This window comes from Apodemus sylvaticus, chromosome X (genome assembly GCF_947179515.1).
Source record: "Apodemus sylvaticus chromosome X, mApoSyl1.1, whole genome shotgun sequence".
Taxonomy (NCBI): Eukaryota; Metazoa; Chordata; class Mammalia; order Rodentia; family Muridae; genus Apodemus; species Apodemus sylvaticus.
The window spans coordinates 103882947-103910658 of record NC_067495.1 but is presented as its reverse complement, the minus strand read 5'-3'; the positions used below and the strand labels follow the sequence as shown (position 1 = coordinate 103910658).

The window sequence follows — 27712 nt, the reverse complement described above, 5'->3', positions numbered from 1 at the left end:
ATTTACAAAAAGGACAAGAAAAGACGTTGAGTGCTTAGGGATTCTCACTGCTTCTTGAGCTACTTTTCTTTCTTGTTCACATGATTCATCTAAATTTATAGATCACCTTATAGGAGATTCTTAGTTTCATCTTTTTGTTTCCATCAAGTGACCTTATCAGTCTTCTACCTGTCATTAATCTAACATTTGAAATCCAAAATCATTTATTCCTGCAAGAAATTGTACATATTGATGTGTGCATATGCATGTTGCCACTTGGCCACTGGCATGGTCCTTATGGTCCAGCCAGAATATTGTCAACATTATTTCTCTGTGATGCCAATTAATGTTTACAGTGGTCATTTTGACATATACCTTTGCCTATTGATTAATCAAAAATTTTAAAAAAATAACCTTCAAATTTGTTTTAGTGATAAGCATCCTTTAGTGGGGCTTTTAAAAAAATGCTGTTATATTTGATCGTACATTATTAATACAAATCTTTAGTTCACCAAAATGTCCAATTCTCTTGTTATTCTGGATCATTTTCTCTGCTGTGGAAGACTTGAGATGTGCTAGAAGCTAAACCAACAGGATAAAAACAGAACATGCACTCTCTGGACTTTGAATAGACTAGTTTTAGAAGATGAAGTCCCGTGTGCACATTCTGCCTTTGTTATCAGTGTTCGAATTAGACCTGCCCCATTTTTGGCTAACATCTTCCCTGATGATTTTTGTTCTTTCATTAATGCAGTCCAGCAAAATCAAGAAGGGAAGCAAGGGTGATTGTACTGTACTGAAACCCACACTTATGGCTGCCGTTCCGGTGAGTACAGAATACTCACACAAGCTCTTGCTTACACTCCTAATTTTTAAAATGTAACACTTTTAGATAAATGTGTCCACTTAAGAATAATTTTACTTTTAAATGTTAAGTGTTGGCATAGACAATCCTTAATAATCATAGAAATACTAACGTAGAAATGTATACCTGTATTTGCTGGTGCTTGAAAATTCAAAATGAAACTGACCTTCAGAGTACCCAGAGTGAGGCATATTCCTAATATCTTAAGGTAGAAATGTGCTCTACAAATAGTTTTGTTAAATCTTACCATTCAAAATCATTAAGGAAGTCCTACACCATCCTACAGTACTGAGGCAGCATCTCCAATGTTACAGGACAGGTTGGTGACAGATCTGAGTCTAAAGGGTAACACTTTTCATGCTACACACCACACAAAGGTAGCATCTGATTTATCATCTCCCTGAAGTTCTTCCTAAAGAAATGGATTCATTAGTGATTAAAACATGGATTAGATCAGAGCCCTCCTGAGTCTTTTTAAGATTAAATTTTTATTTTATTTTAGATTGTATATGTTTATTAGGTACAGTGTGCTAATTAATATACATTATCTTTAGTTTCCTAGAAGTAGTGAGCAAGTCAGTAAAATTAGTTGTGTAATAAAGGAAATTAATGTATCCATTATCCTGGAGATTTCTACCTAAGACTGTGGTTCTCCATGTGGCTTGTGACATCCACAGGTGTCACATACCAGATATCCTGCATATCACATATTTATAGCATGCTTCATAACAGTAGCAAAATTACAATTTTGAAGTAGGAACTAAATAATTTTATAGTTGGGGGAGTCACTACTACACGAAGAACTGTATTAAAGGGTCACAGCATTAGGAAGGTTTAGAACCACTGCCGTAAGAGGTTGTATCAAGGTCTTGTCAATTTGAGACCCTCTTGAGTGTTGTTGTAATTCGTTTCAGATTATTTAGTGTTTTGTTGTCTTGCAGGAAATCATGGATAGAATTTACAAGAATGTTATGAGCAAGGTTCAAGAGATGAATTATATTCAGAAAACTCTATTTAAAATTGGGTATGACTACAAATTAGAGCAAATCAAGAAAGGCTATGATGCCCCTCTTTGTAATCTGTAAGTACATTTCAGAGGCCCTGTATTTTGAACCTGTGTTGTGTTCTGTTTGGTATAGTGTGGTATGGCATCCAAATTTTGATGTTTTCCAGTCTGGCTTTAAACTTTTTAATCCAAGTGACCCTCCTGTCTCAGCTTTTCAAAGTCTGGCACCATGACCATGTGTTAGTGTGCTTATGAACTTTTTTGTGTTTTTAAATCTGAGAGAAGACCAACCAAATGGCAAATTCATGTAGTTTGAATATTATCACCATGATTAAAACATCCATTTCTTCTCTATTTTATATCCCCTATTGTTTATATAAGAATGAAAAGACAGTGGACTCTGAATTTGATAATTTAACTAATTTTAATGATGAAGTTAAATATGTTTTAATTGGGTCTCTTGAAGAAAACCCAGAATACAGTTTTGAATATAAACATTAAAGCTTAATTTTTGAATATAAACATTAAAGCTTAAAAGTAACATAATGAATAGCATTATTATACACACACACACAGAGAAAGAGAGAGAGAGAGAGAGAGAGAGAGAGAGAGAGAGAGAGAGAGAGAGGGAGAGAGAGAGAGACAGAGAGAAGAGATTTTTAAGGTGTATTCTACTTGTGTTTCTGTTTTATTGTGTTCATAAAGTTAGAGTGAGCCGAGGAGTATAGCAGTTAAAGTGTAGCAATGGGATTTGTCATTAGAAACTTCGTAAGTTGATCTCCATAGATAACTTAATTTTTTTTTCCTTTGACGCCATTTTATTTTGTTTAGTGTGTCAGAGCAGGATCCTAATATTACACATTTGGGTTTGAGGGGAGGCTTTTCTGGCATTTTTGCTTTTGAATGTATTATTTGCTGTTTTTCTTACCTTCCCATTACGACAATGACTTGGAAATGTCTGTGTTCGGCCACAGTTTGGAGAATTTTATCACCGTTTATAAGTCGGTCAGGTATCAAGAATAGTGTGTGACAGTATTTCTCCCCTTTCTTTTCAAGGATACTGTTTAAAAAGGTGAAGGCTCTGCTGGGAGGGAATGTCCGCATGATGCTGTCTGGTGGCGCTCCACTGTCTCCTCAGACACACCGATTCATGAATGTCTGCTTCTGCTGCCCCATCGGTCAGGGCTACGGGCTGACAGAATCATGCGGTGCTGGAACAGTTACTGAAGGTAAGCATTGGTCATATAATCACATCATGGGGAAGACCATGGTTATTTTATAACTTTCTAAATTTTTTTTGAGATTATAATAGTTACATCATTTCCTTCAAACCCTGCCATATGCCTGTTTTTGCTCTCTTTCAAATTCATGTTTTTTAAAATTGTTGTAACATGCATATAGTTATATACATAAAGATTTCCAATTAGAACCTGCTCATGCTATATAGTGTTACTCCTATGTATGTTTTCAGGGTTGGCCATTTTGGTTTTTTGAGACAGGATTTCTCTGTGTAGCTCTGGCTGTCCTGAAACTCACTTTGTAGACCAGGCTGGCTGGGTCTATAAACTCAAAAGATTTGCCTGTCTCTGCCTCCTGGGTGCTGGAATTAAAGGTACATATACACTGCCACCCAGCAGGGCTGACCATTTGGTATTGGATATCGAACTGGTGTGCTTTCCTTGTGGAAGAAGACCTCTCTCTGTCCTAGCATTTCCTTGGTTCTGTGTTGTAAGTTTCGTTTTTTGTTTTGTTTTTTGAGACAGGGTTTCTCTATGTAGCCCTGGCTGTCCTGGAACTCACTCTGTAGACCAGGCTGGCCTTGAACTCAGAAATCCACCTGCCTCTGCCTCCCAAGTGCTGGGATTAAAGGCGTGCGCCACCACGGCCCAGTTCTCTGTTGTAAGGTTGAGGCCTCTTTGTCTTTTTTTCCGCTCTTCTTATTGTTATCATTCATTCAGTCATATTGGTGAGATCTTATGCATGTAGCATCTGACATTACCAGGAGATACGATCACACAGCAAATTCCCTCCTTAATGCCCTAGCTCCCAGTCCCTCCCGGTTGCCTGAACGTTAGGTGCAGGAATTGGTTTGTAAATGTATCCATTTGAACTGGGTCCCACAGTTTTGATGGGTTGTGGTTTTCTGTTTTCTCTAATGGTTTCCAGCTGTTGCAAAGAGAAGTTTCTTTGATGAAGGGTGAGAACTACACTTACCTATGCCTATTTAGAGTGTGGTTAGGGATTATGCTGGCTTAGTACATTAATGGTTGTGGATTGTCTGCCAAGATCTATGACTTCTAGCCCTGGGTAGTTGGCTAGGCTTCCAGAACTAAGCATGGCTTCTCTTTTGTTAGAGAGCCATTGGTTGCCACTATGCATGCCAGGGTTGCACCCGTAGAATTATCTTGTCATGTTGGTCATTCTTGTGGTTCATAGGCATCAGAACTGGCTCGGACAATTGGTCTCTTTATTCCTTTGGAAGCATGGCAGCTTCTAGGACTAGGAATGCTAGTCCTCAGTGAGAGAGGCATTCAGGTTAGTTCTAGCTCAGTGGCCTCTGGGCCCTGTATCTGAAATGGTATCTTCTGCAATAATGACCTATCTTGTAATTTCTTAAGCAAAAATGGGTTTGTTATAAGTCCACCCTGTATGAGTTTTATAAACATTCAGTTATATGTACCCTTTCATTTTAAGCCTCAGAATTCTGCCATAAGAGTTTAATTTTCTTTCTTTGAGCATTTTTTTAAAAAACTATTTTTATTCTTTCAAAATGTCATAATGAATGCAACAGAATTTGGTCATATCCATACAATGTTACATCTCTCCAACTACCCCTAGGGCCTTTAGTCCTCTTTCCCTCCTTCCATTTTTTAGTATGCTAACCCTAAATCCAGTTACTGCTGTCCATATGCACATAGTATAGAATTGTCTCCTGTGATGTAGGCAACCTCCTGCTGGCCATGTTCCCAAAGGGTGATTTCCCATCTCAGCAGCTATCAATTACCAATAACTCCTTTGCCAAGGTGGGGTCTTGGGGACTCTTTGGGATTCTCACTGCCATAGTCTTGTGCAGGTCTTGTATAGGAAGCATGGCTGCTGTGAGTTGGTATGTACAACAGCCATGTTGGGTTCAGAAGTCAGTATTTGACATATTCCTATCCTCTGGCTCTTGGATTCTTACCACCTCTGAGATGTTCCCTGTGCATTAGATGGAAGAAAGTTCTAGATCAGTGGTTCTCCACCTTCCTGATCCTTTAATACAGCCCCTCATAGTGTGGTGGTCCCCTAAGTCATAAAGAATATTTTTGTTGCTACTTTTTGGACTTAGATGGATAGGGAGGTGGAGAGGAGTTGGGATGGGAAAGAGTTTTATCAAAATATCACATGAAAATTCATTAATTGAAAAATGGCATTCTAATCATGCGCATGTGCGTGTACACATACCCATAGACACCCACACGTACAGACATCCACAGAGCCCAGAAGAGTGTGTTGGATCTCTTGTGGCTGGGCTTACAGATTATTGGATATAAGCCACCCAAAATCAGTGCTGGGAACTAAAATCTTGTCCTCTACAAGAACAGCAAGGACTCTTAACCTCTGAACTATCTCTGCAGCGAGGAACCTTTGTGAATCAGATTAGTATCACTTCACGCTGACTGTGTCCAAAACTAATAGCCCTATTCCAAATTGTCCACCGATTGCTAAATTATTTGTTGTGTCAGTGTTATCACATCTTTGAAACCATTCCAGCAATTAATCAACTTTGAAGTCCTCAGACTGTTGCCTATCTTTTAATCGGTTCTCCTCATTCTCTCACTAGGCTGCCCTTTCCCTCTGGGCCAAAGTTGTCATCCCACTTTATATTACTTCAGCTGTAAATGACAGCCCTTTAGTCCCTCCTGCTAGTTCACCCACTCTTTGATGGATGTGTAGTCTAAACATGCCCTCACGTAGTTCTTTTTTTTTTAGAGATATTGTTGATCTTGTGCCATTATACCTGTTTATCATCTTATACACCTGTCTTTTCTTCCCTAGGCAAGCCATCTGCCTCTTGACAAGAGCTATTAGGGCTTAACCTCACTGTAATTTTTCTTTTCTTCTTTTGGAATACCCTTTCTGTTCACTAGTCAAGGCCAGTCAACATTGCGTGACTTTTATGAGGATGTTTTGCTTTGTATGGGTCTTTCTGGTACTTGTAGAAGTCTCCAGGTGAAAGGGACAGGGGGTAGGAAAGCAATGCAAGTAGTCCACATACACATTGGAGTGTGTGGCACTAAAGGGGCAAAGGCAACCCAAGTCCCTGTGACTCTTAACTGAGGTGAATAATGTACCCACGGGGGGGTAAGGTGAACGTCCCCTGTATGTCATTGTAGAGAGGGTTTCTTTATCGTTTTTGAGATTGTAATTTAGTTAAAATCATCTATTTAATTAATCACATCTTCATAGATGGCTTATTATGAACCCAGAACTATAGAAAACATTGAGAGCTAACATAGGAAGAATGACGTGAACGTGGGACAGTACCTTAGTTTTAATGCACTGGATCCAACCTATCTACATACCTGCAAAGGGCATTCTCACTATCATAATACACAGTGTGTAAGACACAGCTGCACTCTTCTTTGCATTTCTTGGTTATCTCTTATCTAACTCTGTTTTGAGAGTACTCAGGGTCCAATTATGGATTTCGTAACTCTCTGGGATAAGACAACTAGTAATCCTTCCAACTGAAGCTGTTTTGTAAAAGCTGCAAACAGGGTTTTGTAATATGCTTTCTGTAGGACTGGCACCCTTGTCCTAGGTCCCCAGCTCCTTTCTGTCATCGATTGTATATGCAGATGACAATTTAAGTCTTCCCTGTATTGCTTCACATACATTTTTCCCTGGCTTGTCTGTTGTTAAAGCCTTTGAGGGCTCTGTCAGATCATTCTTCATATGTTAGCTTATAATATTTAATATAGTGCTGAGTTCATAATAAACCATCTATGAAGATGTGATTATTGCTAAGAGTAGTCACAGATTGCTAAGGAAGGGCTAATGACATGATGATGATGATGATGACGGTGATGGTGATGGTGGTGATAATCAGATGATGATGATGATGATGATGATGATGATGATGATGATGATGCCGCTTCCTGAGAACAGTGGTTGCAGTTCTTGAACATTTTATTTGTGAGAAGTAGTAGCCAGCACTGCTTTCATCATCATATTTGGTCTTCGCTGCGTGTACTTATATGAAGTCAGTGTATTTATAGGTGAAGAAATGGAGGCCAAAGACAAGTAATTTGATACATGCAGTGAGTGATAGAACAGGAATTCTTGTCATATTCTGTCTCGGCAGAATCCTAGGTTAGATAATGGTAGACCTCACCCTTCACTTGTAGCAGATTTTAAAAAATGTAATTATCTAAAATATAGCCCTGAGAAGCAAAAATATACTGTGGAAACGGGAGTCGAAATGCTAAAAAATGAAGAGTTGGCACTCCCCATAAGGCCTCTTCTGTCATCTTTTAGACTCGGTATTTTTGTGGTTTGGTGTGTACTAATGGTTGTGTTGCTTTTCTCCTGTAGTTACTGACTACACTACTGGAAGAGTTGGAGCTCCTCTTATTTGCTGTGAAATTAAACTGAAAGACTGGCAGGAAGGTAAGGGTTTCACACAAGCTTCTGTCACTCTAGACTCACTGAAAACCACCAGGAGCCTCACGACTTGGATTACATCGAAGCGAGAAGCTGCCTGTCATAGCAAGTGGTTCTTTGGTTTTGCCCATTCCTATGGTTTCCTTATGCACAGCAGGGGAAATGACTAGATATTAGCCACTGTCATTTTCAATTGAGGAAATACTCGATGGCAAGGTGGGACAAACCGAGTTTCCCCCAGGTGAGGCACCTTTTGAAGCTCACCTTTGCTAGTGATGACATTGGGGCTGTGAAGAAGAAACCCTGGATTTTCAGGGAGACAGTACACACATTGATACAACAAGGTCTTGACACTACCAGATTTCCAGTCAATATTCATCTATGTAGTTATTTTGTATAGTATATATACATGGGCAAGGCATTTAGAGGAAACCAGAATCATAAACACACTGTTGATAATTCTCTTTTCAAAGACCTGAAGTCAAATGTAAACCAAGTTTCCTATGATGGATGTGATAAGAGATAATAAATAATACATTAATTACAGTATAAACCAATTTTCCTATGATGGACATGATAAAGGATAATAAATAATACATTAATTACAGTATAAACTAATTTTCCTATGATGGACATGATAAAGGATAATAAATAATACATTAATTACAGTATGATAGATTATTAAATAAACAAATAATTAAACAGCCTCGCCATGCCAGAAATAATTGATGGTAACTACCAGACAGTAATTAATTGTCTGGCTGCTGTTTAAATCTGTAAAGTTTTCCCCATCTCCCATGGCCTCCCCCCTTCTCTCTCACTTGATGCTGTGGCCTTTCTTAGTATTTCCTGTCTACTTTCTCTGCCTGAAACTTCCCTTGAGCATAAAATCTGAGAAGTGTTGCTAGCAACACATTGAAGACTTACTTAAAACAGCTTGAAGCATTGCTCTTGTTGGGACAATTCGATGTTAAGAGGCCTGTGAATGCTAAGCTTTAATTATGTCCTCTGTGTGAAGTTTAGTGTCATGGGAAGGTTTGGGTAAGAGGTTTGCAATAGTGGCTGTTGCAGTTTTTCCTTGCTGTCCCTTACATTAATTATCCCCTTACTATATTCACATCACTGATGAAACGTAAGCTAAGATTCTCCCATAAACACAATATAAAATTTAGAATAACAAAGAAAATTTAAGAATTAATGAAGGATCATTGAGATGACTCAGTAGCTAAATGGCCTGAGATTGTTTCTGGGGACCCACATAGTGGAAGACAAGATCCAGCTGTTGCAAGGTTTTCTCTGACTTATCTCCATGGTGGCATGCAGGTGTGCACACACACAAATAAGTGTAATAGAGAATTTATAAAAGATGATAAATTGTTTTAGGATAATAACAGATTTTTAAAATAATATTTATAGGTGGTTATACAGTTCATGATAAGCCGAACCCCAGAGGTGAAATCGTGATTGGTGGCCAGAATATTTCCATGGGATATTTTAAAAACGAAGAGAAAACAGCAGAAGATTATTCTGTGGATGAAAATGGACAAAGGTGGTTTTGCACTGGTGATATTGGAGAATTCCATCCTGATGGATGCTTACAGATCATAGGTCAGTGTGTTCTCTCTTCATCTTGTAGCTTCAGTGAACCTGAATAATAACATAGGTCAGGCCAACAGTGGGGTTGATAGATTGATTAGTTCCAACTCTCCACCACCTCCTCTACTTATACCCTTGTGCCTGAGCTCCATCTGTGAAATAGAGATACACCAACCTCATAGAGCAGCTGCTAGCGTTAGATGAGTTAAGCCATGAGAGATGCTCAGAGAAATACCTGAGTCTTTTAAAATAGTAGCAATAGTAGTAGCAGTGTTTGAGGACGGAAAGGGGGAAAGTGGACAGAAAAAAATGAATAACAGTTTCAGCAATGAATAAACAAAAAACAATTCAAGAAAGACCTCTTTTGCTTAACTCCACAGGACTCTATATGGTGACATGCATATATGATTTTAGGCCTTCCTACCCCAAAATTTTTCAGTGATCATCATGCACCTATGTTTTTCCTGGTACCCCCTTTTTTTCCCCTATGGCTCTATCTGTAAGAACTAGATCATTTCAAATCCTCTTTTGAAAATGAGTGTTGCTGTGCCATTTTTTTAAAACTGGACTTTGAAGTTGAAGTTTACATTCAAAACACAACTCCAAAAGTGACTCCAAAAGAAATCCTGTGTTCACTTTAAATAGGTAAAGGTTTAAACATTAACTAGCTGTAAGGGCTACTCTCCAGTGTCTGTCCTGTCTTCTGGTGATGCAGTCACTCTGTCATAGTTCCAGTGAGACATTTAATCTGTGGCTCTACTTCACAGTATCTGAGCAGAATATCATTAGTAAATTTCCTGGGAAGTTTTGTCTTCATCTTCAACATTGGTCTGCTGATTCATTAAAAAAAAAAAAAAAAAAAAAAAAACGATAAACTTTTTTCCTAGGCAGTCATACTCATAATTTTTCCTATTCCCATCTATTGAGGAGCAAACCTAGGCTTAATATATGCTAGAGGAGTACTATGCATCTGCATCCTACCCCCTCCCCCATCCTCTACCAGTGCAATGTGGTTGTATAACAAAATCTAGCTATAAACTTATGTAGTGCAGCCTGGCCTTGAACTCACAAGCTTTCCACTTCAGACTCCTACGAATAAGAATTAGATCCATGTGCCATCGCGTCTGGCTTCTCTTCAGTTTGCATGTGTGTATGGTGTTTGTACCTGGTGTGTGTCTGTGCATGTAAATGTGTGGGTAAACCTGGAAAACAGAGGTTGAAGTGCTTTGGCTTCTTTTGAGACAGTCTGTCACTGAATGCAGAACAGTTTGTCTGGGCTTCCTGGCCAGTGAGCTTCAGGAATCTACCTGTTTCTGCCTTTCTCCCAACACTGAGCTTAAACACATATGCCACTTCCCAGCTTTTCTGTGGGTGCTGGAGATCTGAACTCAGTTCATCATGCTTTCATTCCCCGCCCCCCCCTTGCGTATTAGGGGATTATTTTTATTATCCCAATGCCTTGTATGTAACCATACATTTGTGCATTCTGGAAAAAACTAAACAATTGTGATCCAAATGTATGAATATTATTACCAACACACATGTTTGTACAATGTGTGCACACACTGTTGCTGCAGGTTTAAAATGGAAAAGGAAGCCATTAGAGCTAGCAGAATGTCAGAGACCGTCTTTTGTCGAAAAGCATTTAGCACAGTCTTTTTTAAAAAACCTATTTTTTCATCCATGAGTAAAATGAGTGTGGATCACAACCTTCCTCCACCATCCTCCTACTCCTCTGTCTTCCTACTATCGCTGTTGGTAGGCAACACATCATTCATACAGAGGATTTTAAGCAGGCTAATAATTACTCAAGATGAGCTGTCATATGAAGGTACTTTCTTACAGCACTGTCACTTTACAAAGAAAATGTCAAATAGGGAATGTGGGAATTGGCATTTGTTGAGGGTGCTCTATATGGACTAGACTATGACATGCTGTGGGGTAGGCGCCATTATCACTGCCGTGAATGAGGTAGAGGGAGGTTAGCTGAAGTGCCAAGCAGCACAGCCTGTACCAGATGATGTTCCCATTCCTTTTTTTAAAAAAAAAGATTTATTTATTTTATGTATATGAGCACACTGTAGCTGTCTTCAGATACTCTAGAAGAAGGCATTAGATCTCATTACGGATGGTTGTGAGCCACCGTGTGGTTGCTGGGAATTGAACTCATGACCTTAACAGCAGAGCCATCTCTCCATCCCCAATGATCCCCTTCCTAATCTAATGCTCCAAAGTTTTGTCTTCCCTTAATATCACTGGAATTCTGAGCATGTATGCTAAGATCATTGTAATATTCAGGAGTACGATATGATGTTACAGCTATGTATATAGCCTTTAGCTAATATTTAAGTATGTTTTTTATTAAACTTTTTTCAAACAGTATATTTTGATCGTGTTTTCACCTCCCCAAGCCCTCCCGGATCTTATTCACCCTCCTACCTAATTTTGTGCCCTCAAACTTATATACACATTCTCTCTCTTTAAAGAAAAAGACAAAATGAAAGTCAAAACGATCAAAAAACAGTAGACAAAAGAGAAGAAGCAAACAAACATGGAATTGCTCACGCGCACGTTTGCATGTGTGCATGTGCGTGTGCCTGTGTGTGCCTGTGTGCATGCGTGTGTGTGTGTGTGTGTGTGTGTGTGTGTGTGTGTGTGTGTGTGTATGTGGTTGGCTAACTACTGCTAGAAATGGGACCTGCTCTGGTATGCAGTTGATATATCTGGTGACAATGCATTGGAGAAAACTGATTTGAGATACACTCTGGCATATACCTCAGACTGAACTTGAATCTATTAAGAGATGGCCTAGAACTTACGGTGATCTTACCATATACACCTGAGTGCCAGAACTTTTCTATTTGATGCATTTTTATCAGTATGCATTGGAGAATTTTATACATCTGTGTACATATAACTTTATATGTTAAATTATACATATTAATTTTTACATTAAATTTTATGTATATGTACATATATACATATATGTCAAGATTTTAGAGGAAATACCTTTATAAAAAAAACTAAGGCAATAAATTGAAATGAAACCAGAATTATGTATGCCACAATGCAACAAACTGTGGATTTGTATTTTTAATTGAAAATAAGATTATTCTCTCATAGAATATATCCCAACCATTGTTCCCTCCCCACACACTCCTCGTAGCTGCCTCCTACCTTTCTTCTTCACCAAATCCACTCTCCCTCCATCTCCAGTCAGAGAAGTAAAGGCCTCCCAAGAGACAACCACCGATGTCTTATTTAACCTGAGGGTCCATGTTTTTATGATTCTAGATCGTAAGAAAGATCTGGTGAAGTTACAAGCAGGAGAATATGTCTCTCTTGGGAAGGTAGAAGCTGCACTGAAGAATTGTCCACTGATCGACAACATCTGTGCTTTTGCCAAAAGGTAAATTTTGTCTGTCTGTCTGTCTCTCTGTCCATTCATCTATCCGTCCGTCCGTCTGCCCGTCCGTCCATCCGTCCATCCATCCAACCATCTATCTATCTATCTATCTATCTATCTATCTATCTATCTATCTATCTATCTATCATCTCTTTTGTGTTTGTTGGGGCAAGCTCACATGGGACAACTTGTGCAGGTTCCTAGAGCTCAAATTCAGGTCATCAGACTTGATCGCTCCCTTTCCAGACAAAGAGTAGTTCTGTTTTGTGTTTCATATACTTACAGTAAAAAGAACAGTATAAAATAAATTTGATTGTGTGTAAACATTCAGATACCAGATACCATCAAAAGTCTCTTAGAACTTTGCTTGTGGTTCTGAAAATGAACATGAAAGTTCTTGAATTTATTTAACAGCATTGAAGGTCTTTTCCAGAAACTCATTTATTATAGTTCTTTATTAGACATCTACCATGTCTTGCCAATGTTTATTATCTGATTGAACCTATGTTACAAGTTCTTTCATATAGGATCCATGGCAATTGAGACTTAGCATGAATAACTTCCCCAAAAGTTCACATAAGTAGTACATGGTAAATTTTCAGTCCAAGTTTTTCTAAGTCAAAAGCCTTTGAGATTGAGCCACTTTCTTTATTAATATCATATCATATAATATGTATATTTAGAATTACTTCTACTGTACTGTTACATTGAATAATGTGACTAATCTTGCTTACTTGTTAATATGTATAATTTTTCAGTGACCAGTCCTATGTGATCAGTTTTGTGGTTCCTAACCAGAAAAAGTTGACTCTTTTGGCACAACAGAAGGGGGTAGAAGGATCTTGGGTTGATATTTGCAATAATCCTGCCATGGAAGCTGAAATACTGAAAGAAATTCGAGAAGCTGCAAATGCCAGTAAGTCCATACAAGTCACCTAATAAATATTTTGTGCATTACACTAAAATTCAAACACATATTCAATGTATCTTGATTGTATCTAACTCCTTTTAAAACATTTTCTCACCAACTCTTTATATCCTTAGTCTAAAAGTCTCAATTCAAGTGTTATGTTTGTATGTGTGTGGATATAAAATCAACATACCAATTAAATATATACTCCTTTGTTCTTTGAGAATTTCATATATATATATATATCTGTTTGTGTGTGTGTGTGTGTGTGTGTGTATGTATATGTATATATATATTTAAAATCATTATCTGTTTTAATCGTAATCTGTTTCGCTACAACTTCCCTCAGACCTTACCCAACAGTGGTTCGCCCTTCCAATTTCATGTCCTCTTCTCTCTTTTAATAACCCACTAAGTCCCATTAGTGTTCCTTACATGGGCATGAGTATAGGGCCATCCACTGAAGCATGGGCAGTCTACCAGTGCCCACACACACACAAGGAAGAGGTATCAGCTGCAGCCAATAACTCCTTGAATAAGGGTGGGGCCTTGTGAGATGTTCTGCCGTCCATGTTGATGTTTTGACTGGCTTGATTTTGTATAGGTCTTTGCAGGCATAACCAAAATTGCTATGAATTCATTTGCCCAGTGACTTATCCATTATACAAAAGACAGCATTTCACAGCACTCCTCACCACATCCTCTATCTTTCATCTTTTACATTCTTTATTATTCATTAATAATATAGTTATTATTGATGAATAATAATAATTATAATAATTATTATATAATAATAATAATTATACATTATTTCTATTCCACAGTGTTCCTTGAGCCTTGGGCAGGGAGGATGGGGTTTTTGAGAGTCATGCTATTTAGAGCTGAATACTCAAGTCACTTATTCTCAATTCTTTGACAATTATGAGTGTGTGTATTTATTTCTGCCTATTACCAAAGGAAATGTCTGAGCAAGGATGAGAGAAGTGCAGGTCTATGTATATAAACATAAGTATTTAGAAGGCAGTTGGTTTGCATGCGTGTTTTACCAAAACAAAAGTAGGATACCCCTAGGGCTATGACATGCTTAGGTTTTTGAGTAGATTGACAATGCTGGGAATGAATTCTGCCTAAGGAGCATCCCTGGAATCCAATCAGAAGGCAGTTAAAGTTACCCCTATTGTTGCTGCTGCTCTGGTGGATTCCATTATAGTGTTCAGATATGTTCTTTCACTCTGAGTTTCTTCAGGGCCTTTTAATATTAAGGGATGCTGGATGTTTTGTTTTGTTTTGTTTTGAGACAGGGTTTCTTTGTGTAGCCCTGGGCATCCTGGAACTTAATCTTCAGGACCAGGCTGGCCTCAAGCTCACAGAGCTTCTCCTGCCTCTGCCTCCCAAGTGCTGGGATTAAAGGTCTGCAGCACAACATCCAGGCGGAATGTTGGATTTTTTGCCAAAAGCCTTTCTGCCTCTGTCAAGAGGACCAGGTGATTTTTGTCCTTGAATGTAGCTATTTATTGATGTATATATGTTGAGTAATCTCTGGAATTAAGCCAACCTGATCACGGTGAATGGTTTGGTGTCTTCTTGAATTTTGTTGATAATTTTTTGCTTTATGTTTATTGAGCTGGTCTATAATTTCCTGTTTTATTGAATCTTTGATTTTGATATTAGGGTGACAGTAGCTTCATAAAAATTTTTTTGGCAACAACATGCACATTTCCTATTTTATGGAAGAATTTAGGAAGTGTTACTATTAGTTCTTGAAGGTCTAGTAAAAACCATCAGTGAATCTATCTGGACTTGGACATTTTTAGTTGGGAGATTATCAGTTGCTGCTTCAATTTCACTGATTGTAGATCTGCTTAAATTGTTTATCTCAGCTTTATTTCATTTTTTCAAAGTTATATACATCTAGACATTCATTGATTTTTGTTTAGACTTTGCAGTTTAGTAGAACATGTTTCTGTGGTCCCCTCTCACCCCCTGCAGTATTGTTTACTCTCAGAGATTCTGTGAACTCTCTAGAGTTTCTCTTTGTTAATTTGTGGTCTATTCCTGTTGTGATCAGATAGAATACAGGGATTGTTTTAGTTTCTTCTGTGTATTTTCTAAGACTTGCTTTGTGCCTTAATATATTTTGGCATTTCATGGACTTCTGCAGTGGAGGGGGGATGTATTCTGAAGTGCTTACAAGGGATTTCCCATAGATCCCTTTGTCCCTCCTAAAGTCTATTCTATGATGTCACTTAAGTCACATGTTCCTCTGTTTTTGAAATGACCTGTCAGTAGGTGAGAGTCAAGTGTTGAAGTTATCCATTACTATTGTGCTGGGGTTAATCTGACTTTACATCTACTAATATTTTATGAAATTGGGTGTACATTATGCTTTAGAATTAAAGTATCCTCTTGCTGACTTATGTGCTTAGTCGTTATAAAGTGTCTTTAAAAAACAAATCCTTTCTCCCTAGTTTGAGTTTAAAGATGATGTTGTTGTTATTTAATTTCCCAAGGAGAATAGGGAATTGATTATTCTGGAGGAAAACATCAGTGGTCATGATCCTGGACCATAGATTTAAGTGACCTCAGCTATATTTAAATAAGTAACATTTTTTTTTATGAAGTTCTCTTGTAACAGAGCACAAAAGGTCATGAATCAAAACACTTTCCAAGTATATAGTCTACATAAGGCAAGTTCACAGCAAAGAAGGGAAATCTGTGTTTATAGGCCTGATGACATTCTTAGCCTTCGGTTTGGTGAAAAGTACAGGTCTCTTTACTTATTCCAAAGGATTTATCTAATAATTGTTAGGATGTCAGGTCACACAAAGAATTGGGCAATGAATGGCTATTACAACAGCGACATCTGCTGGGTTCTTAGTTTCTGCTGATCATTGTGTGTTTATCCAGATTCTAAAAGGAACTCTTCGTAGGCGTCACTGAAGTCACTCACATGTGCATCCTTTCTCCCTCCTGGACCACTCCATTTCTCAAATGAAGCCTCTCTCATCTATTGTGTAGATGCTCTTAGTTTGGTGGCCAGAATTCTGAGAGCCAAAGAGAACAAGGTATTGTCAGGGAGATGGAGGAAGTAAACATCACCGGATCCTCCTTAACCCCTAGTTCTGCTGTGCTTCATGTGCTCTAGCCCAAAAAACCCAGCTAGCTGGCAGGCTGGCGCTGGAGGGGCAGCACAGAGGGAGAGGCAACTTGTTGTTTCTGTGTGACTCTTCCTCCCTGTCTTCAGAGGTATACAGCGCTCATGGCTCCCTGCGCCGGGCCTTCCATTGAGGATGCTTGGCATCCTTTCTGGTAGGCAGTTATTTTAGCCTTCTCTTAGCAGTGGTTCTTCAGTTTTTCTTTTCTCTAGACTTAAGTGAACTTTCCCACCCAGTGCCTTTTCCTCCCCTTTCCTTGACTTCATTGTAGTTGAGTTTTTTTCATTATAAAAAATATTGAGACAGCATCTCTTTATGTATTCCTGACTAGCCTAGAGATTACCAATTAAATCAGGATATCCTGAGACTTGGGGTGATCCTCTTACCTCTGCCTCCCAAGAAAAGTTATTTTAGGGTATTTATTTCCTAGGAGCCTAGGAGCAGTAGAGGGGAACCTTGTATTCCCTATGTCGACGCTCAAGCTGTTTACCTTTTTTTTTAATCTATTGTTTTATTTTAACGATGAAAGTAATAATTCTCTTAATTACTAGTTAGCTGTAATTTTGAAATGTTGGACAATACAGAAAGTAATAAGGAAGTAAGTAATAGTCACCTGGCTGGAGCTCCCTCTGCTGGCCTTCTGCATCAACTCCTCTTGTCAGTAACATCAGCAGTTTCGAAGTCAGTAGCTACATCATTTCATCATCATCCTTAATTCATAAGGTTTTTTTTTTCTTCAGAAAATAACTATTTAATCTGTTCTATTTTTTCATGAGCAGTACATTCCCCTACTTAAACATCTTGACTACAAAATTATTTTCTTGAGTGACAGTTTTGGTTTGTGTGTGCGTATGCATGGTCAGGTGGGAGCGCTTATGTATGTAGAGGGTAGAGCTTATTCCTTGGGGACCATGGACTTTGTTTTCTTTGAGAAAGGGTCTCTCAGCGGCTCCCCGAGTCTTCTTCCCTATCTCTGAGACTGCAGGTGGCATGCCACCATGCTCAGCTTTTCATGGACATGCTAGGGGTCAGACCCAGGCCTTTGTGCTTAGGAGACAAACAGCTTAGCCACTGAGCCATCTCCGCAGCCTGTGTGTGATTTTCTTCTTGGTGTGAATTCTTAGACATGAGACTTTGGGGTCAAAAGGAAAGGGCATTACAGAAGGTTTTTCCCTCTTTGTCAACGTGGTTCTAATTTCATCAGAAAAGCTCCACTGGCTTTTATTTCTGTCACAGACATTTCCTTAGTAGTGATGCCAAATTCCTCTTTTATTTCAAAAGGCAACTTAGATTTTACTTAGGTTTTAAAATATAGTTTATAATAACTTTTCCAACCTCAATATCTTATTTGCCAAAGAACTTTCTGAAACCTGACCACTCTAAATATTTTAAATTTCAAAGTTCCCTTTCTTTCTTTCTTTCTTTCTTTCTTTCTTTCTTTCTTTCTTTCTTTCTTTCTTTCTTTCTTTCTTTCTTTCTTTCTTTCTTTCTTTCTCTCTCTCTCTTTCTTTCTCTCCTCTCCACTTTTCTTTCTTTCTTTCTTTCTTTCTTTCTTTCTTTCTTTCTTTCTTTCTTTCTTTCTTTCTTTCTTTCATTTATTATTTGCTAAATTTTCTGAGACTGGCTGGTCCTTGGAGGCCTTCTTGGTGCTTACAGCACATGATCAAAGTTCATTTTCTGATTATTCACATTGTAAAGGTGCATTATATATGTAATGCTTTCTTCAAGGTAATTTTATTATTTATAAATAAAACTTATATTACTGTCTCCAGGCTCCCAGAACCTTCTTTGATACATATTCTGATTTTTCTTTTAATATGGTATCTCATAAACGATTTCAACCAATAACATGCCCATTAGAGGTATCACTCCAGTTATCCTTAGTTATTGAGATGCTAATAAAGTAGAAGGTTACTTGAATATTTATCACTGTGTATTTAACTGTATGAAGATAATTGGGGAATGTCAAGCTGTGTCATAATTGCATAGAGAAAGCAGTAGAAAAATCACAGGACTCACCAGACTCCCATAAAGGTCCTACGTTCCTGTTCTTGGAATGAGATATATAATTAAAATACATATTACTTGGAAACTGTACGATAATCATGATCCTGGAGCTCCAAGAAATCTAGCTCCTTCCTTCTGCTGTGGTACACACACACACACACACACACACACACACACACACACACGCGCACACACACACACACACACGCACACACGCACACACACACACACTTTAAAAACAACAGCAGATAGATATGCTGCTACCTGCAGGATCACCTTTATAATGTTCAGCTTTATTCAGAGAAAATGCATGTGGGAAATTATTGGTTCTTCAGTCCTCTCTTTCTCATTTGCTGGTTTATTCTTGTATGAAACTGTGATCATCTGTTTCTCTGCTGAATATGAACTAATGATGGGGAGTTCTCAGAATGACACCCCCAAGCATCCTTTTTTTTAATCCCTTAAATGATAAGTTAGCTTATAATGATAGGACATTTAAAAACATGCTATCGTTAACATGTACAATTGAAATGGTGTACCAATTTTGTAGTGTTTCTGGAACTAGACCTTTTTAAGTAGGAAATGAAAGTTTTTGGAACTACATCTATAGTTGAGATTTCCTTTGATTCAGATATGCGTGCGCCAAGGGACCTCAGAGGATCTCAGGTTCCTTTCTGTAACTGAGCTATAATATGAGGAAAAAGTAGATATTGTTAATTCAGACAAGTTTTATGTTTTCTCTACCTCTTTAGGTATTACTTGAGGTAACATATTATACTATATACTATGTGAGAGATTATTTTTTCATATTCAGCATCATATTCTTTCAAAGCATTTTCTAATGTCACCAAGGCTTTGGAAGTGTGCATAAGTTTTACTTTAAGTTATCCTATTAAAAAATCAAGCTCACATGCAGAATAACATGTCTGTCCTTTAGAATTTTTTATAATAAGATTGTGTTAATACATACCTTGGGGCATTTTAAGAAATAAGCTAATATGATTGAATAACCTCTTCTTTTTTATTATTAATACTTTTATTTTTATGACAGTCTCACTGTGTAGCCTTGGCTAGCCTGGAACTCACAGAAATCCACCTGCTTCTGCCTTCTGAGTGCTAGGATTAGAGGTATATGCCACCTCCAGCTAATTCTATGTTCTCAACTTTTTATATTTCTCCCGACAAATACTGAGTTGTGTAACTCCCACACAAGTACTCTGTGCCTGCTCTTACACTATTGAAACACTATTATTATACCAAATAAATATCATGTTGGTTCACATTTGATCATATAATACAGCTTTTAAGGAATAGTTTTCTGGAGGCTTAATTTTTTTAATGGAATGACTTAATAGTTTTATATGAATTTATTGAGGACTCTTGGTCTAGTCTATAGGTAACAGCCAGGAAAACAAAGACCTTTCATGGGGCTTATGTTGTAGTACTTGAGACAAACATGTATGTTTGGAGGGAAATACAGACATTTAATAATATGTGTGGTCATAAAATATGAAGATATAAATGCATATGTGTGTATATACATATGCACATGCATATATATATGTATATATATATATATATATATATATATATATATATTCTTTTTTGTTACAAATAGAGGAATTCTGGATGTCAGTAGACATGTGTGGGAGCACTGCAGGCAGAGGCTCAGTGGTGTGAAGGCCCTAAGAGGAAGATGGGTGTGTGTTTGTGTGAGCAAAGGTGCCAATGAGTCTGCATATTGTTGACTGACATACCAATAAATTAATAAATTTTCTTTTATTGCATCATCTAGGCCATCAATTCTGGAAATTCTATATTGGATTCATTTTTTTCTCCCCCCCTCCCTTTCTCCTCCTTTATATTTCTTTCCTGCCTCTCTCCTACCCTTCTCTCCCTATTTTGTTTCAGTGAAATTGGAGCGATTTGAAATTCCAATCAAGGTCCGACTAAGCCCAGAGCCATGGACCCCTGAAACTGGTTTGGTAACAGATGCCTTCAAGCTCAAAAGGAAGGAGTTGAAGAACCATTATCTCAAAGACATTGAGCGAATGTACGGGGGCAAATAAAATGTAGCCCTCTTCATCTGCGCAGGAGGTGGCCTAATGGGTTTTAGTTCTAGAGTTTAAGCCTTTGTTGATCTCTTTGTTAGAATGTAAGGTGTATCTTCTAAAGACATGAAGCAAAAACAACCAAAAGTGGTTAAAATAGTTGAGTCTACTTTAACTTGCATAGTCCTAGTGAAGCTGAATTTGAAAAGACATTTCCCTTTAGCTGTGTTATTAAGTTTAGAGCAGAAAAATCTGTTTTTAAAATTAGCCTTAGATACACTTGTTTTTATAAAGAAAAGATACTCCACACTAAAGTAAATAAATTGGACTTGGAATAGAGTTGAAGAAATTTACAGCTTCCAATGTCTATGTCTTCCTAGTTCAGAAGCTTCTATAATAATCATGACAAAATTACGTATTAACACTACTCAAAACTGAAGTGCCACCAGGCTTTGAAATCCTCTTCCAACCACTTATCTTGAAGGGAAAAAAATCAGTCATAATATATGGAATCAGTATCTTAGAAGGTATTATTTTAAGATCATTAATTGTCATGTAGGTTAGACATAGAATCATTGCAATATTGTGAATAATTACAGTGCCTGAAGTTAAGAGTAAAACAACACACACACATACCAAAAATATCTCGTAATATATTCAAAGGGAAGTGGAACTGCTCCTTTGGATGTCTGAGAACTAAAGTCAGCAACTGTAATTATTTAAATGTCTTAAGAGGAATGTCCACTTTGTAAAAGTGACCTTTCTGTGTGTGATCTCGTCAAAGACTGAGACCAAGGGGGAACGTGTTAGAAAGTTAATCAGAATTCAACAAGATACATTGCTTTTCTGTTAGAAAGCTGATAGAATCCTAAGTATTCAGAATTAGGATCCTTGCATAGCACTGAACCTCAGAAAGAGATTTAGACTCGGAATTTAACTTTGATAACAGGGCTTGGTTTTAAAATGTGCTTGTATTAAATTACACTTGTAATTTATGGTCTGTTTGCTGTTGCTGATTGATTCTTGGTCAGTAGTGTGCATTTCATTTTGCTTTAATTTCAGCAAAGCGGGTTATGATAAATGACTTCCTCAAAATCTTGTTCAAACCTACGGGTGATTAAATGTCTTGGATGAGCCTGGGGAAGTGAAAGGGAAGAAAACACTGTTACCACTTTTCCTGTTTGTGAAGAGTTTAGAAACTGGAAATGCTAGATTTGGGAGAAGGGCAGAGTTACTTGATTAAGGACTGTCTGTGCAGTAACTTGGAGTGTGAGTTTCTTTTTAAATCTTAAGCTAAAATCTGGAATTCTCTATTCTTGGTAGATATTCGCACTTGAACCATAGTTACTGTAAAAAGCAAAAATTCTTAATACTGTTATTCTTTGCACTTTTTCATAATCATTTTATACACACACACACACCCATGTGTGTATGTGTATATATATTATATATATATATGTTGCTTACATTGCATTGTACAGATGTGGGCCACCACTACAACAAAATGAGTTCTTTGTGCTCTAAAATATTTATAAAGAAATTATTTAAATGTTATGTATATGGTGGTAATAATGAAAAACAAATCATCTGGTATTATAAGCAACAGCGAAGGTTTTTGTGAAAGTTTCTTTTCAGTGTTCTGCAAAATAAAATTTGAGGCAAGTTTTCCCTGAAGTTCTATGTGAGCATTCTCACACTTCTATCTTGCCTTTGAAGCATGAAAAGACATTATCAAGTAGACTACTGTCCAGCTTCTATTCTTCCTAGTGCACTGTTTATCATTCAAGGGTGTTTTCCCCCAATATATGTATCCCATTTGGAATGGTGACCTTAAAAATGTGAGTGCATGCATACTATCTTATTTAAGATATTTGCATCCCACCCACTCCCATCTCCCAAAGCTGGAACACTGCCAACTAGGTCCTTAAGAATCACGCAATTCATACAAGGTTGGGTGCTGCTAATTCTTCATGAAAATCCAAACATGTTAAGGGACCAGGGAGATGCCACTGCCCCCCACCCCCGACTTTTCATCAAAAAATATACATGTTTATGTAAACAGAACTATTTTCCATATTCATAGTGACTTTTTAAGTATTTGAGCCTAAAGATTTTGATCTCCATTTTTATACCTATTTAAATTGTCCACAATTATTACATGTCAGCCATCAAATAAAGCTGTGCTTACTGTTGATTATCAGTGTGTGCATTTCTAAGTTGAACACTCATGATTTTTGCTTTAATTACACGAAAGGGTCTTAGTTTCTTGATATTTGTACTCATTCTTTTTTTATGTAGAATGAAGGTATGATTGTCTGACTTTTAAGAAATACAGATGAATGATTGATAGAGTCCAAAGTGAGGGAGAATCCTGTCTCTTTGTTCATAGAGACTGACTAGTAATCTTTGCCTATATTTTCCTGGTAGCATATGACAAATGTTTCTACAGTGACAAGCTGAGAACAGGTTTAAAGATCGTGTAGCATTTGGGAACTGGAGAGATAAATTTTAATTTTGAATGTAGTTACAAATTTTATATTCATATTTGTACTTTCTGTTAAAATGCACGATTGTAAGATTGTTCTTTAGATTTTTGTGTTTACTCTTGCAAAGCTTTGTTTGTTCTTGTTTTTAAGTTTGCACTTGAATCTTATAAAATAAATCCACCCATGTTATCAAGCCAATTTGTTTTTCTTATATGTCAGTATGAAAATCTATAGATTTGAATGTTACCTAGGCTTTTTACGTAGTATGCTTGGGTATCTGGAAGTAAGTGGTTAACTTAGCTTTTATGAATCCTATTTATTACATTGGTTTATTTGAATCCAGAACTATTATTTTAATATAGTGAGTTGAGTATCTTGTAACATGGAAACTGTGGGATAGTTAGGGTATATGAATTATTGGTAAATTCTACTAAATAATCATTAATTTTAGGCTAATGCTTACATATACATATATATGTAAAGTGTATGAGGATGCACACACACACACACACACACTGTTACTTGCTTCTATTTGTAATTCTGCTTTGGCGACTTCAGGCATTACTCAAAAGTAGCGTCTGAAAGTTTATTATTTAGTACTAAGGAGTCTATCTCTCCTCTCTTTGGTGGGAAAGCTTCTTTGTAGCCCAGGTTGGTCTCATGAACTGGGCTTACAGGTGTACACCACCACATAGAGCTAAACCCTTATTTTTTAATTCCAGATAGGGTTTCTCTGTGTAGCACCTGCCTCTGCCTTCCAAGTGCTAGTATTAACACCCCCATTCCCCTATCCCCATCCCAGCAAATATTTTTAATGAGAAATACAGCATAGCACAGCACTGGACTGGTTTAGGGAGCAAAACCATTTTCATTTTAAAGTCCCACCAAGCACCAAACCTATTAGATTTCCTTTGCTTTAAATGACACCACTTAAGAAGTATACCCAATTTTATGCCCAGGAATCCTCTGGGTATATATAGCAGGGTCCTCCGGAAGTGTCATGTCCAGTTTTGTCCTTTTGACAGTGTCCTTTGCCTTACAGAAACTTTGTAATTTTATGAGGTCCCATTTGTCAATTCTTGATCTTAGGGCATAAGCTATTGGTGTTCTGTTCAGGAACTTTCCCCCTGTGCCCATGTCCTGCATGCAATAAGGACACATGCTCCACTATATTCATAGCAGCCTTATTTATAATAGCCAGAAGCTGGAAAGAACCCAGATGTCCCTCAATGGAGGAATGGATACAGAAAATGTGGTATATTTACATAATGGAATACTACTCAGCCATTAAAAACAATGAATTCATGAAACTTTTAGGCATATGGCTGGAACTGGAAAATATTATCCTAAGTGAGGTAACCCAGTCACAAAAGAATACACATGGAATGCAGTCACTGATAAGTGGATATTAATTAGCCCAGAAGCTCTGAATACTCTAGACATAATTAGCATAACAAATGATTCCCATGAAGAAGGAAGGAGAGGGCCCTGATCCTGGGTAACATTGTAGGGGAGTACCAGGACAGAGAAATGGGAGGGGGTGATTGGAGAATGGGTGGAGAGAAGAGGGCTTATGGGACATATGGGGAGGGGGGAACTGGGAAAGGGGAAAGCATTTGGAATGTAAACAAAAAATATAGAAAATAAAAATAATAAGTATACCCAAACTAAACCACCAACCAAAGAGTACACATGGAGGGACCCATGGCTCCAGCTGCATATGTAGCAGAGGATGGCCTTATTGGACATTAGAGGGAAGAAAAGACCTTGACCCTGAGAAAGTTTGATGCCCAGTATAGGGGAATGCCAGGACAGGAAATCAGGAGTGGGTGGGTTGGTGAGCAGGGGGAGGGAGGATGGGATAGGGGGTTTTCAGAGGGGAAACAAGGAAAGGGGATAGCATTTAAAATGTAAATAAAGAAAATGTCTGATAAAAAAGTATACCCAAGCATTGGTCTAATCCTGCTAGATGCTACAGGAGACAAAAAAATCTTGTGCTCTCCTCAGATAAAACAGACACTGCTTGTGTCTTAGAAGCAGTACTGTGAGCTGACAGTTCGGCCTGTCAGAACTTGGAAAGGGCAGAGGACCCTTTGTAGTTCGATGTCTGTAAATACTTTTTTGAAACCTCCAGTTTAACTTAACAGAGGCAAGAGTGAAGTCCTCAAATTTTGCTCAAGGAATATACATTCATTCCCAACAGCCTTGGAGGACCGCATGGAATGAGGTCATACCCCAGAAAGCTCCAAGAGATTCCATACCTACCTGAGATCTTGATGCCCTCTGCCTTCAGAGTGGCCCAGACTCCTGGCAGCCTGCATTCTTAGCCACTTTTCCCAGGGGATCATTTTCTTCTCTTATCACTTATACTGAGCCATTAAAAAACAGTTGAAAAGCACTTTTAGATGGATTGACTCCTGTTCTCAGCACAGTAATGTACGGTCTGTGGTCCCAGGCAGGCTGTCATATGCCCTTGTCACTCTGCTAGTCTCATATATTGATACAGCTGTGCTGGCCACAGCATATATGAGGAAAAGTGGACTTAGGGTGAGTTCAGTGTGGGTAGCCTGGCATGTTAAAGATTTACAGGGGAGGGAACCATCAGGTTTGCCCATGCTGTGTCCTGGGCAGTTTGGAGAGCAGCAGAGGCACCCAGAATCATTCATGCTTTGAGGCAAAGGGAAATGATCTAACCCCATCACCATTTAGCATATTCCTTGATGACTCGAGCCCCTGAAGCATTACTGTCTTCTTAAGAAGAAAGTCAAAATTCAGACCAATGGCAGTTGACACAACTGGTCTTTATTTTCTCTTGGCATTGAGTTTCAAGGCAGGCCCTATCTACTCAAATGTGGGAACAATTTCTTTCCTGGTCTAGGGCCTGATTTCAATAATCTCTAAATGTTCCTAGGTCATTTGCTAACTCAAAAGCACTCAGAGATTCCTGCTATCCCACCGTGGAGTGGAGACCTTCCCTGCTGATGTAGGAGTGAAGAGAAGTGAACTCTGCTTGTTCCTTGAATGTGTCGAGAGTTGGCATGTTCTCTAAAATCCTCTGTCCACTAAAAGACTACCTTCACTAACATGCTGCAGACCTAGATTACTCTCTTTGCTATATCTCAAGTAACTGGCACCATCTTTTGGAAATTAGGGAGTTTCCATTAGCTGGTCAGTTCAAGAGTCCATGTATTTTGCCTTTCTTCATCACCTGCTAAACCAAGCAGAAGAGCTCTGAGTTCTCCCAGGTTCAGTAAAAAGCCTCCCTCCTGGATCCACAGCATTGCAACCTTACTGTTGAGAATAAAATAATCACAGCTACATACACAGTGTTATGAGGCAGGCTATTTCGTATTTAGCCTTTGCCTCAGACTCCTATGGTAAACATGGTTATCTCCATTGTGCAAGAAAGCGAGAGTGTAGCCCTGTCTGGAACTCCCTTTGCAGACCAGGCTAGCCTCAAACTCAGAGGTCCATCCATCTTCCTCTTCCTCCAGAATGCTGGCACGCACCACCACCACCACAGCTTGGCTGAATCTGTTGGCCGGAAGCACGTTGCTTTGCTACAGACCTCTTCCAGCACTCGTTGCACCCCTATGTTAAAATGGTCAGGCTGGCTTCTGCCATTTCCTTGCCCTCTTGGTAATTTTAGCATCATCATATCAGGAGCCATATCATAGCAGGACCAGAGAAAGTTGGCTCCCTGGGCTCTAATGACTAGAAATATTGTTTCCTTTTTAATTACATTTTTAAAGGTTTAAAACAATTTAAAAATTTTTCACTTTACATCCTGATTGCTGTCCCTTTTTCTGGTTCCCCCTTCATAAGTCCCTTCCCCCATACCCACTTTTCCACTGAGAGGGTGGAGGTCCCCCCTGGATATCCCCTGACTCTGGCACATCAGGTTTCTGTGAGGCAGAGGCACATCTTCTCCCAACGTGACTAGAAAGGGGATTCTAGTTAGGGGAGCAGATTCCATAGACAGGCAACAGCTTTATGGAGAGTCCCGCTTCATTTATTGGGGGACTCACATGAAGACCAAGGTGCATATCAGCTACATATGTCAGAGATGGGGATGGGGTGGGAGGGGGTTGTCCAGCCCGAACATGTTCTTTGGTTGATAATTCAGTCTCTTGAGAGCCCCCTATTCCTGTGGAGGTCACATCCACTTTGGGGTCTTCAATTTCCCCCCCAACTCGTTTAAAAGAGTCTCTGAGCTCCAGCCAATGTTGGTCTCTGCATTTGTTTCAGTCAGCTGATGGGTGGAGCCTCTCAAAGGACAGTTAGGCTAGGCTCCTAAAAAATCTGGAGAAGTGAAAACTCCAGTCCGCCACCAGATGGTGCTGTGGGACGCCAAGAGAAAAGTGCTCCTCACCCTCCCCCTTCCCACTGTTCCCACAGAATGCTCCAAGTAGCCACGCATTTTCTTCCCTTGTTCAGGGAAGGCTGGGTAGGTGGGCGAAACATTTTCCAGATAATGCCCAAGCAGGCATTGGCAGAAATTTCATTTTATTGATGACCTATGTCTTCTCCAAAGGGAAGGTTAGCATTCATTCTTTTAGAGGCCTGCATTTATTTTAAGTATCTCCAAGTGCTTTGTAGATCCTC

General features: G+C 38.5%; 1 protein-coding gene across 5 annotated transcripts in view; it reads left to right on the top strand.

Annotated features, from left to right (window-relative positions):
- Nucleotides 1-23300, top strand: part of Acsl4 (acyl-CoA synthetase long chain family member 4) — a 39028-nt gene extending 15728 nt beyond the window's left edge. For all 5 annotated transcript variants that reach the window (XM_052170608.1, XM_052170606.1, XM_052170609.1 and 2 more), the window contains 8 exons: nt 734-805; nt 1786-1925; nt 2907-3079; nt 7428-7502; nt 8913-9104; nt 12387-12501; nt 13257-13414; nt 20482-23300. In XM_052170608.1, the coding sequence (XP_052026568.1) occupies nt 734-805; nt 1786-1925; nt 2907-3079; nt 7428-7502; nt 8913-9104; nt 12387-12501; nt 13257-13414; nt 20482-20639 (1083 nt within the window). In that variant the 3' untranslated portion in view covers nt 20640-23300. The remainder of the gene's footprint in view (nt 1-733; nt 806-1785; nt 1926-2906; nt 3080-7427; nt 7503-8912; nt 9105-12386; nt 12502-13256; nt 13415-20481) is intronic.
- Nucleotides 23301-27712: the final 4412 nt, after the last annotated feature.